Here is a 13,191-nt window from a genome sequence, read left to right as displayed (position 1 = left end):
AAGGGCTGGGGATCAGAGCTACAAAATTCACTTGATCTCAACTGAGGAAACTATAAATACAATTTAATTTCCTTAAAAATTGGGTGTAAAAATAGGCGCTTTCTCCTCCTCTCAAACAAAAACAAAACACATAAAAGCATGATTTATCTCTGAGTGAAATCACAGCTAATATTAGTTATTCAAGGCCTGGTTAGGTCTTCACTGAGATGTTAAGAAATGACAGCTTCCCTCCTCCCGCCTCGATTTCCTGCATGTCTGACAACCAAGTCAGTTTGGCTGATTTAAACACAAACATTTATTGAATTTAATTATCTCATTATACTCATACCCACTCCCCACCCTCAAAGAAACATTCTAAATTGATCTCTAATTGGGCAATCACAAGACCTGGCTTTAGATGTGACTTTGATAAACCCCCAAATGACACATAATGGTATGTAGTCACCACTGCAACAGTTTTTTGCTTACCCATCATATCTTTTGTCTTCTTGAAATGTTTGTACCACCTTCCAAATTCTTGACATTTTGCTGCTGAGACATTTGCATAGTAAGTGCTGTTCACAATGGAAGAAATCATACTCTGCATGAAGAGGGGGGAAAACATTTGTAATACATATCGGCACAAGATGGAACACAAAAATCATTTCAATTGTGTAAATGGCATTTTTTTAAATCAACTGAGTACCAATACGTTTTTGTTTCACGCTTTGGCCTAAAGCCTCAACTTCTTAAAATTCATTAAGTAGCGCATTGAACGCTTATTTAAGTAGAAAGCAACAGCCCCCTGAGACCAGTATAAAGCTATCAAACCAATGGACTTTGCTCTGGTACTCGTGGAACCTCCATCAATGCCATCTATTCTTAGGCTGACAAACTTTCACTCATCTCAATAAATCCCAATACGTGAAGATGACTTTATGACTGCAATTCGTAAGTAAACACTACTTTGAGGTTAAGTGACTACACATCGTTGCTGCTCAAAGTGTGGCCCAGGGACCAGCAATATTAGCATCACCTGGAAGTCTATTAGAAATGCATAATCTTGGGCCCTACCCCAGACACAGCCAATCATCACTTGCAGTTTACCAAGATCCCCCAGGAATTTGAGTGTGCATAAAGTTTGGGAAATACTACTTGTACTTTCTACTATTATTTGGGTTTTAGCTGGAGGTGCATTAACTATGCTAATGTTCTTCAGAGGTGAACTGACCACATTGAGGGAAAAAAATACACTATTCACAGGGCCCCTCTAATATTTAGAGAAAGAAACATTCTACAATCTCATCGCTAGCTTCATCTACAGTAAAGCTGGATTTTGAATTCCAAATTAACCGTAAGATTTTAAAAGATACACATTTCATGCCTACTAAATTTCTCAAGGATACCACAAAAAAGAAAATGACCTATTTTGTCACTTGTCTTCACTCTGCTTTTCACAAAAACCCTGAAGACGGAATCAATGGTTTAACATGATAAAAATAAAGAGAGGAGGGGCGCCTGGGTGGCGCAGTCGGTTAAGCGTCCGACTTCAGCCAGGTCACGATCTCGCGGTCCGTGAGTTCGAGCCCCGCGTCAGGCTCTGGGCTGATGGCTCGGAGCCTGGAGCCTGTTTCCGATTCTGTGTCTCCCTCTCTCTCTGCCCCTTCCCCGTTCATGCTCTGTCTCTCTCTGTCCCAAAAATTAAAAAAAAAAAAAACAAAAAAACCAAAAAACAAACGTTGAAAAATAAAGAGAGGAATGACCATGATTTTGAAGTTTTTGGTGTTTTTTTTTTTTTTTTTTAACTCATCTCCAAGAAACAAACGTGTTTTCTTCCCAGCAAATTTCGGTTATGGTAATTTCAGTACCTTAATTTGTTGTTCTTTTTAACCCTAATGCCCTTATTACCTAGTAGCAGCTCAATTAATTTCCAGCTGCATTTTAGGAATAATTAGACTTGTACCACCAATCCTTCCTCCACTCCTATGTGTAGAAACATGAGAACTTACATTTCAGACTTCAGTTGGTCTATGGTGAAAGAGTTTACAGAAGGCAGCATTGTTTGGGAGGCAGGCAACAACCAGAAAAGCCAGTTTGGGGACAAAAGTATTTTTATATCATTATCTTCTTTAAACTACTTCTAATTTAAAGTTTTTTTGGTGACTCTTGATTCTCCTGACATCCATACAGTGTTAATTTTGTAACATGCACAAGTTCCTGCAATATCTAACTCTTGGGGCTCTTTAAAGAACTTCCAATGAAAAATAAGCCAGAGTTGTATTTGTGTAAAACACGGCTATCTTTCGTAAGAGGCACCGTGATAGCTTTTTTTTTTTTTTTTGGACACTTTCTACTTTATAGTCATTTTTACATTTTATTTCTCTAAAAAGACATTCTTAATGTGCTCGTGATTCTCTGCCATTAATCCAGTAGCTTGCAATTTTACTAAGAGCCTCCCTCAGTCCAGAGTACAAAAAGATACTTAGCAAGGTTGCCAAAACCAGAGCCAGAAGATTACCTGATCCAGTTAACAATCCGTCAGCTTCAATCACACTTACTCTATTGTAATAATGGATCAATAAAGTCAGACACTAATAAAACTATTCAGATCGCTGATGGATAATGGTGATTCTGCAAATGGATGACAGTTGATGCTCTTCAACTTTGGTCCAATTTTTAAAAAATTATTACTCTTGTTCCTAGACATTCTGGCAGTTTCTTAAATGTCAATGTAATAGTACATACAAGTTGTAGACGTAGTTTATGCCTTAGTTTTCAGAAACGTATGGGAATATCTCAATTTCGCTGAGGTTTCTGACGCTCAGTCTATTTCAGTTTGCCGACAGTTCTATACATGAAATTTGTTCTTTGCCGCACACCTACTATGTGTCTAGCTGGTACTAGAGACACAAAGGCAGATAAGACACAGCCTCTGCCTAGAAGTTTACCATCTGTTAGGAAGACAGATACATAAACAGATTACTTCAATTTAATGTGATTTAGCAGACCAACAGTGGAAAGTATATGGGGGGACAAAAGGAAGAATACACGGTACGTGGTAAGACAACCCATCTGAAATATTTTTATAAAATTAGAGCCCATACGTAATAGTGCTATGTAGTTCATTATTATCCATATGTGGAAAATAATATCCATATGTGCATGATCATCAAAGCTTCTTCCTGCCCTTGTTTAACCCCATTCGATAGGCTCTGTCCTTAAGTGACTTTCTGGATGTTTTCTACTCTGTCAAGTGATGTGTGCTTAAAAAACTCTGATTAATGTAAATATTAGCCTAAGCAAGATGTAAATGAAAAGGCTAATCCACAGGTTATGACACATGTCAAAGCCACTTTTTAAATTCTTTCTGTGCTTTCAGGGGGCTGGGGAATATTCCATAATTCAGGTAACTTGAGGTGACCTCTATTTTTATTAGAACAATATGTAGTAATCTGTACAACTGAATTGCTCAAGTACCACTGCGTCAGGACTTTTTTTTTCCATGTGGTAAAATCCCTATTGGGAGACTTAGCTGTGGCATCAGACTAGACCATGAATTTTGAGGGCAAGAAAGAGATTTCAGAATCTTGTGGGTCACATGGCATTTGAAAGATCATATTTAGGGGCACCTGGGTGGCTGTCAGTTGGGCTTCTGACCTCAGCTCAGGTCATGATCTCACAGTTTGTGAATTTGAACCCTGCATCGGGCTCTGTGCTGACAGCTCAGAGCCTGGAACCTGCTTCAGATTCTGTGTCTCCCTCTCTCTCTCTGCCCCTTCCCTGCTCGCGTTCTGTCTCTCTCTCTCTCAAAAATAAGTAAACATTAAAAAAAAAAGAAAGATGGGGCGCCTGGGTGGCGCAGTCGGTTAAGCGTCCGACTTCAGCCAGGTCACGATCTCGCGGTCCGTGAGTTCGAGCCCCGCGTCAGGCTCTGGGCTGATGGCTCGGAGCCTGGAGCCTGTTTCCGATTCTGTGTCTCCCTCTCTCTCTGCCCCTCCCCCGTTCATGCTCTGTCTCTCTCTGTCCCAAAAATAAATAAAAAAACGTTGAAAAAAAAAATTTTAAAAAAAAAATAAAAAAATAAATAAAAATAAAAATAAAAATAAAAGAAAGAAAGATTATATTCAGTATTGGTTCTTAAATTTAGAAAATCATAAAGAAACACCAATTATTTGGAGAACACATATAACAAAGCCAAGGTTGGTACTATCTGCCTAGGGGATGGGGATATGCAGGGGGTAGGCAGATCAAGATCCACATTTTGAAAGAAAGAGGCTTGGGATTCTTATGTTGATTAAAAAAAAAAAAAAAGCCTTTGGTTTAAAAAGATTATACTAAGTTGTACTTTACGCAGCTCTGGGGCTCTATATTATTGTCCAGCCCCAAATGTCTGGCATATACTAAATACACACTAAATATTCATTTGATGAAAGAGAATAGCTAAATCTGCATTCAAGTCCAAAATGTGTCGCACAGAGGCAGTGTGACCTTGGTCACATTAACTGACCACTCATTCTATCATAATCCCCCTTACTAGATGGGAATCACAGCAACACTCACTTCACAGGCTTGTTCTGAGAATCCATTCATTCAGGCATTTTTTTCCCATTCATTCAGCATGTTATCTACTGAACTCCTACTAGGTGCCAAGCACTAGGCAAGTTCCTAGAAAAATAATGACCCGAAGAGACATACTATCCACACTTACACAGACAATAAATAAGATAAATATGGTTCTCTTAGCACAGAGCCGGGAACAGACCAAGTATGGACTTCAAGATACGTTAATTACTATGACAACCCTCTGCCTCCTCCTCACTGGCTTTTATTATATGATCACATTTCAGATCAGTCCAAAGACTATGCTTTAAATAACAGAAGAGCATCAGATAAAATTTTCAAATGTTATCTTATGTCAAATTTTCTTCCGAAGAACAGAGTAGACTAATTAAATTTATTAACTCGGGTCACGGGATAACAAGAGAACACACCCCGGGAAAAAAAAGTATTTCCACCATTTGTTTCAATATTCCAATCTGGCAGTATCTTTGTGAAGGTGGCCTGTACCCAGTAGCAGGTATCAGGAAGACATCTACCGCTTCTCTGACTTGGATTTTCGAGCTGTGCCCTCTCTCCTCTCTAGCTAACAGCAGCTCATTCTTCAGGACACAGTTCAGGCACCCTTGCTTCTGCAAAGCCTTTCCTGACTTGGTGTAGATCCAGCACATGGCACCTTCCCAGCACTCTTCCTGCTGCTGTCAGTCTTGGGGTTGCATGTCTGAAAGGCCTGGACTCACCACGGGGCTGGGCATATATTAGCTGATCAATCAAAGGATCAAAGATCACTGAATTAGCCGTTACTGGAGGCTACCAGAAACAAATTTTTTTTTTTTTTTTTTTTGCTCCTAAGGGTCAAAGGTAATGGCAGCTTGTCCCATGAATCTTTTCAGATGCATCATTTTTTTTTTTAATTTTTTTTTTTTCCAACGTTTTTTATTTTATTTTTGGGACAGAGAGAGACAGAGCATGACCGGGGGAGGGGCAGAGAGAGAGGGAGACACAGAATCGGAAACAGGCTCCAGGCTCCGAGCCATCAGCCCAGAGCCTGACGCGGGGCTCGAACTCACGGACCGCGAGATCGTGACCTGGCTGAAGTCGGACGCTTAACCGACTGCGCCACCCAGGCGCCCCATCAGATGCATCATTTTTAGCTGTCATGATAGGACTCATAGTTTAAAGAAACTTTGTTCATTAATTTGCAAGAGATCCCTTCCCAGGTTTTTCAAAATACATCCACACAGATGTCTCGGAAGTCGCAGTGCTTGGTGGTTATGTTATTCCAGTTCTCTCTCTCGGTGTCTATTTATACAAGCTCTCCAAAGCACTTTGAAAAAGGCACAAGTTGTATCGCAAGTTTTCCTACTCAGCGGCCGGCCTGTGTAGACCACCGATGGTCAGGGAATAAAACAATCAAGAGGACCAAACTCAGGCAGCTCAAATCTCAAGTTCAAATGCTACACAGTACACCAGCCAAGGACTAGGCCACAGCTTCCAGTGTTGGGAAACGCAATGTGAAAGTTGGCAGAAATTGGCTGTGGGTCTCATAACCCCAGTGTGACACAATATTCTCATCCTAGGAGCCAAGTTGTAAGCTTTTCTAAGATCCATAAAGCACATGTCTGCTCCCTATGAAGAGCTTCGGTTCTTTCTGAGAGTCTGCTGAAGTTCCGATCTGAAAGAATGCCATCTTCACAGAAACCCCAGTACTCTAGAATGATACCATCTGCCACAGGCTGAGCTTCCTTTTCAGCCAAATACATTATTTATAACCTTTCTAATTGTGAAAAGGTAAGGGTGGAATTTTTCTAAAGCCTGACTTAGATATAGTTAGAACATTCTAAACCTTTGCTCTCAAATACTGCAGGTCTCCAAATTTGAAAAACAAAAACAACAACAACAAAAATCCCATAAGGAATTGCTTGAGGTCAAATCATTTTTCAACATATTCTTTCAACCCCCCCCCCCCGCTAGAATATAACATACGCTGTAGGTATATATTTAGAACACATTCAGAAACTGAAAGAAGATGTTTTTATTTTTCTACTTGGTCATCCTGGTAGCCAATAAAGAGGTTTAGGAGAGGTGAGGCCTTCTGGAAAAAAAAAAAAAAAAAAAAAAAAAAAAAAAGGTTTATCAACTGGGGAAAGGCAGTGATCTGATTACCCTTAAAATTGCTTTGTTGTGCCTTTAACAACAACAAAAAAACCCACCCCAAAACAATGCTAATCAGGTTATTCAATCATTTAAACCAAAACTGTTCATGCTTTTCTGCCAAATCAACCAACCACAGCAAAATCTGTTATCTCTGATTGCTCAGCTTCCAGTCAAAAAACAGTTAACCCCCACTATACCAAAAGTTTTCCAAAATACCCTCCAAGCTCCGAATACTCGTGAAGAATAAAGAGAAAGCCACGTCATCTTTAAAGGGTAATTGAAGTGCTGTACCATATTTGCATATTACGATATACTCTAATAAACTAAACAGCCTGTCCCGGAAGCCAGAAGCTCCCTAGCATTTCATCTGATCTCCATACTGACTTTTTGTGCACTATTTTTTTTTTTTTTTTTTTAAACAGGACTGTGATATCATGATCAAAACTTACTAAAGACTTGCTGATGGTTTTACTGCGGTGGGAGGAGGTAGCAGGAGCATCTACAAAATGGTGGTTCACCCATGTTTAAAGCTTTCAGGCTCCATCAGCAGAGAGGGCAAAGGCTACAACATCTTATTTACACAATTATCTAAATACGATTAAACAGCTGATGGACAAATATTAAACTGGAAAATGTATAGTCATTTCAGCTTAATGTAATCCTCTTTCTGTAAACACCCAGGATGATTTTTTTCAACCAGAACAGTCCTGACATCTCATAAGCCTAAGGGTGAATAGCAAGAGATTGTTTTTGATAGTTATAAATATTCAAAAGACATGCAGACCATCTGCTTTCATAATACAGGTAAAGCAAGACTGAAATGGTGACTGCTGTATAAAAATGATTCTTTTAACAAAGTCTTCCTCTCCTCGAAAACTATAAAGACAGATGTCAAAAACTGTTTACACAGAGCAATCAGGAGCGTGCAAAATGTAATATTCCTTTTACACACAGTGCTTGCTAAAGAGATTTTTTTTTCTTTTTCTTCCCATCTGTGTGTTGCAACACATTTCTACAAGTTAAAAACATTTTTTTCAAACAGAGATCTCATGAATACCCAAAAACATGCTATCTGGTTTCTGAATGCTAATTAATTTCAACTAAGGAATCTGAATATCTTTTTCTGTAGGAAGGAAGGTATGTTTTGAATTGGAATACTCTAGAGACAGCAAGGGAAATAATCTCACCCCGGTTTAATTCTATAAGGCGATTTTCATGGTTCTACCTTGTCTGTAATATATATCTGCTATGTCCATGTTTTAAATGAAAGCACATTACTGCTAATGTCTTTGGCATAAAGTCTAAAATAATTGTTTTCTGAAATAAATGCCCGCGCATGTGAAATGTATATACAGAAACCTTTAACTTCTCAGTCGATGCAGAGTGATGCATAAAACCCTATAGTTAATTTTCAGGACTGGAACACTAATCTTGACAGTAACCTTTTTATGTATTGTATTAATGGCACAGAGGCATTAAGCACCTTTTTATAATTTTCAATAAAATGAGCATTTACTGAACAATCTGTCAAACTGCTGGCTCCCTATTCTTTTACATTTTTATTTTTTGAGAAGTGTAACTTCGTACACTCTGACGCCCCTCCTCTTTCTCTGTGTCCTGTCTGCCTGTGGCCTGAATTTCACAGCAGTTTTTCATATGCATGTGAAAAACCCAAAGGTCAAACTTTAATTTTGGATCAAATGGAATCAACTCCATGTTCAAACACAATTTTAATGGAGATTCTCAGCAAATGGAATTTTCTTTTAATCCCAAAGGATATCAAATACTACAAACAAGCTCTAAAAGGCATCGTATGAGATGGTGACATGGAACGAATTTGTTGAAAATTAACAGGTAGTCCCCCATCTGGTATTTGGGGGTGGGAAGGAAGGGAAATGGGCTTGAATTTATGAGAAGCAAATGGCAGGATTTCTAAGTGTAATACTCTGTTTGTGCATGTTAGCTTATGTTCCCCAAATCTTTCCCTCTGGATCCTCTATTGCTTTCTAAGCCATTCTCTTGGGAGATACAACTGGGGCATATTCGGAATCTCAATTTGTTGAGAGGAGACTAATCACTTATAAATTTTACTTAAACTCCAGTTGTCATAGTTATGGCTCTTGCCATCGTGATCAATTCCAGTGCCTGAAAACGGCATTTTCACAGAAAGTAACCCTTGTGTCATGCTAAAAATGGAATCTCAGTACCAACTTCCAATACAAAAGGAAGCACAAAGAGAACACATCTAAATCTTTTTGAATTTTCTGGCGTTTCCTAAAGATGAAAACGTGACCATTCCAAAGCACAGAAATCTTATTTAATTATTTAAATACCCAATTCATAATTTTTAAAGAAAATGTTGGCTCACAGTTCACATGGTTTTTCCACATAAAGTAATTTTACCTAAGGCCCGGATAATACCTTCGACCAGATTCTCTACTCTGTTGTTTTGTAGAAGTACCTATTCTAGAAATGTTTACCATCCTGAAACCTTCTTATTCAAACTAATTGAATATATTAGTAAAGAGCTTAAATTAGAAAATATTTGTTAAAGGTGTATTATGACTAAGGGTATGTAATATTTCAAATTAATTGCACAGCGGCTTACTTCGTTCATCTGCAACATGAAGGGGATTGAATTAGAGAATCTCCAGGGTCCCTTCTAATGGCTTTCAGAGTCTATGAAATCTACATGTATTCCCAAACAGAGGTCCTGTAGGGTCTTCTTCAATGACTTAAGAAGATTTACCTGTAATACACATCAGCCATTCACAGGCATTCACTGCAAATGTCCCAACTACAGTGTTATTTTTAGGAAGGTTAAAGTCCCCTGGTTTCTTATTTATAATGTGATTATTAAAAATACACCCATCATTATAAATTAAACATTATCCTACTCCAAAAAGAATTTTCACGAGCTTTTCATTAGATTAATCTAAATCCAATGACTTATTTTACAGCAAAAATCGTTTCCTAAGATTCTAAATTTTAAGCAGTCTGCACCAACTTGGCAATTTGAGGAATGCTTGCTTATTCTTTCTCTGATGGTCCTTGCATAGTTAAATCTCTCATCCGCTATGGAGATTACAATTTCTAGTATCTGTACTTAGACACAGCACAAGAAAAAGTAACAAATTTGTGTTAAATGCCAGGGGTCCTAAATAAAGCATTCTGAAAAACTTTAAGCCACGGAGTAAAAGGACTGAAGTAGTTAGAATCCATTTTTTCAAAAGTAAACACAGTTGACCCTTGAACAACATAGGTTTGAACTGCATGGGTCCACTTATATGCAGACTTTTTTACAGTACAGTAATGCATTTTCTCTTCTTCATGATTTTCTTAACATTTTCTTTCCTCTAGCTTATTTTATTGTAAGAATATAGTAAATAATACGTGTAACATACAAATATGTGTTAATCAACTTATATGTTATCTGTAGGGCTTCTGGTCAACAGTAGGCTGTTAGTAGTTAAGTTTTTAAGAAGTCAAAAGTTATATGTGGATTTTTGACTATGCAGGGGGTCAGTGTCCCCAACCCTGTGTTGTTCAAAGGTCAACTGAACTAGAATTAGGCTCTGTAACTCTTTACAGATTTTATGTTCCTTCTCTGCATTCTTTCTTCATATGAACACTATTAAGATTTTTAAGCCAGACTGCCTACAACTTGGGGAGAAAAGACAGCCCAGAATTTAGCTTTTTATGGAATGACAAAACTCTCTTTGGGAATCTCATGAAACCTGTGGAAGGTCTCTCCACATACACTCCCAAAAGTAACTTATAATTTCTGGGTCTGCACAAATCCTCAGAAGCCTATCACAGAGTTGATGGATCCCCTCATATCTGATCCAAGATTTCACAGGAGACTAAGAGCTAAATCATGTCCTTGATTTCTGTGTTTTTAAGTTACTGTTAGTTGTTAACCAAGACTTTCTATGTCTACTCAATAAAGATAAACCAATGTCACCTCTGGAATAGGTCACAGAGGAAAATCAAATTAATCTGGCTCGTCTTTATCAATATTATGAAAATGCTTCCCAGCTTTGGAAACTGCCATATTCTGGTAATCACCTCTTTAGGAGTTTTAGTGAAACAGTAAAAATGTTGCACAGGTTGGACATCGAGAGATAATGTGCCCCATCCATCACTGGAGGTATGTGCTCCAGGCTGAGCTGGTGCTCATGCAGAAGGGTGGACAAGCCGGGTCCCTGGGGCCCATTCTGGAATGGCTGAACAGTTATCTACACTTGCAGCTCTCCCTAAATTCAGGTGATTCTGGGCCTTTATACAGTGGACTTTTACACATTATGTGTTTATAGCCCTGTACAGAGTCTCCAATGCCAAATGTGGACTTTAGAACATCAATTGAGGAATGGACATTGTGAGCCCATATGGGGTGGTACTGACTGTTAGCATTTCTATGTTGGCAGCATCGGCATCTCTGAATATAAATCAATGGACTCTGCTATCGAAATTTTCCTTCTTTACATTATTTTTAAACACGAGAAATGGACAAATGGAACTAACAGTAAAAAAGCATGGATCTCAAATATAACACAATTGACCCAAAATGAAAAGTATTAGCCATGCTGAAATATATGTTTGATAGGGAAGAAAAATTTCAGACATGCATATAAATATATCGTTAAAAGGCTGTGCTTAACAGTGACATATAATTAGATCTTTTGCAGCATATTTTACATCTCTGGGTCCCTTGTATCTCCAAGGCCACTGTTCTGCTTACAAACATGTAAATTTGTACATATATTCAAGAACATTATAACATAAGCAAAAATACAAGACAGCTTGGAGTATCAGTAGATTTCCTTACAGAAAAATTCAGAATTTGCTCTCAGTTAGATAAACTAAAAATTCAGAAGTGTAATAGGAGAAATATTTTGTACAGTAGGATATTATAGATCAGAGTATCTATAAACTACTACTAATAAAACTACTGAAATAGCTTATTGGTTCATGAAATTAACACGGCAAAAAGCCTATGAGGCATCAGCTTCATAAATATTCCTGAGATCCTACTGTGTGCCAGGATTTACAACTGTGATGATGAATCAAACTTAGTCCCTTTGTGACAGTTAATCACAAGGTAAGGCGAGCCTAGTTAGTCTGCACGTAATCTCAGAACAGCACGGAAAGTACTATGATGGGTGCGCAAAGGCAGGATGGAGCCCTGAGTGCAGGGAGTGGGGGTGAGGGGAGTTCACGAAAGGACACGAGACAGGCTCCCACCCACAGGACAGTCCCCTGAGGCATCTTTATGCTTTTTGGACACTGTCTAATCTAAGGTACCTTATTTGCTTAACTTGCAAATGGACTTATTTAAAGTGCAAGGTTTGAGCCTTTCCCCGCTTCCATTTAAAAATACGTGGGAAATTTATAATGATTCAAAGGATGATGCTAAAAGTGCCCCTCACAGGTGAGAATGGACTGTAACACAGTCCTCTGCTTTTTCCACATGTGAAAAGTTCTTGGTTGTTTCCATAAAAAGTCTGCATCAAAATCTTCTTTGGAGCAGCAGTTTCTTAGATGACTATACAGCATCCCCATGTGTAATTGCAACCTCTCAATCATCATGTTGTAGAAAAACAGCCAAAGTTATTGTACACTTTAGAACCGAGCAATGTTCCAAATGTTTAACAAGTAGTATTTCACGTAATTCTCATAACAATCCTGAAAAATTGGTGCTATTATCTTCCTACTTTATAGATGAGGAAATTGAGGCATGGAGAGTCACTTCCCAGAGCTGATAGAGCTAGTAATGACAGAGCTCACATTCTTGACTCCTAGGTAATGAATGGTACAAGCTCACTAATTAAAGTGATGGCAAAGAGCAATGACACGCAAAGACTCCCATAAAAAGTGACAGAATGAAGTTGCTAAAGAAATACATCACACCAAGAAATAGTTCCATTAAGAAATAAAAAGAAAACGAAATTAGGCTCTGTCCTATGTTATCATAACCCAGGAGTTTCAACACATCTGGAAATTCTATTGTGTCGTTTCATAAAGTTAATACTTGCTTCAGGTAGCTCCACATTTTTTAACTGCCTGGGAATAAAGGCTGGATTGACAGTAGAAAGGGACAAGCCTAGGACAATCAGTGGTACCCAAGGATGAAGTGAAAATGTGATCTCAAAGGGTGCTAACAAAGCGTTAATCTCTTAACTTTCAACCTATCATGTGGTTTGCACCTTTAACCCCTCTGAGGAAACTAAATTAGATTAGCATTTTTATGGGAAAATACTGCAATAAAGATAATATTTTTTTTAAAGAAGTAAAGAAAACGATCATGGCTAAAGAGGATAAAGTTTTAGAGTAAAAATAAAAGAAAAAAAAAGACTACTGAAGGATGTCTGAAAGATGTCAGCTACCTTCAATGAAGAATTCTGCAACCTTATGAATTGTCCGTGATGAAACTCCAGCACCCCATAATAATACTACATATTAGAACACAATACAATCTTACATTTCTGAAGCGCCCTT

General features: G+C 38.2%; 1 protein-coding gene across 10 annotated transcripts in view; it reads right to left on the bottom strand.

Annotated features, from left to right (window-relative positions):
• SATB1 (SATB homeobox 1) overlaps positions 1 to 13,191 on the bottom strand; it is a 101,121-nt gene that overhangs the window by 50,898 nt on the left and 37,032 nt on the right. For all 10 annotated transcript variants that reach the window (XM_058729791.1, XM_058729786.1, XM_058729789.1 and 7 more), the window contains one exon: positions 469 to 580. In XM_058729791.1, coding sequence (XP_058585774.1) covers positions 469 to 580 — 112 coding nt within the window. The remainder of the gene's footprint in view (positions 1 to 468; positions 581 to 13,191) is intronic.

Source organism: Neofelis nebulosa, chromosome 5 (assembly GCF_028018385.1).
Source record: "Neofelis nebulosa isolate mNeoNeb1 chromosome 5, mNeoNeb1.pri, whole genome shotgun sequence".
Taxonomy (NCBI): domain Eukaryota; kingdom Metazoa; phylum Chordata; class Mammalia; order Carnivora; family Felidae; genus Neofelis; species Neofelis nebulosa.
Note: the sequence above shows the minus strand (reverse complement) of the source record. Positions and strands in the feature narration are given on the sequence as shown.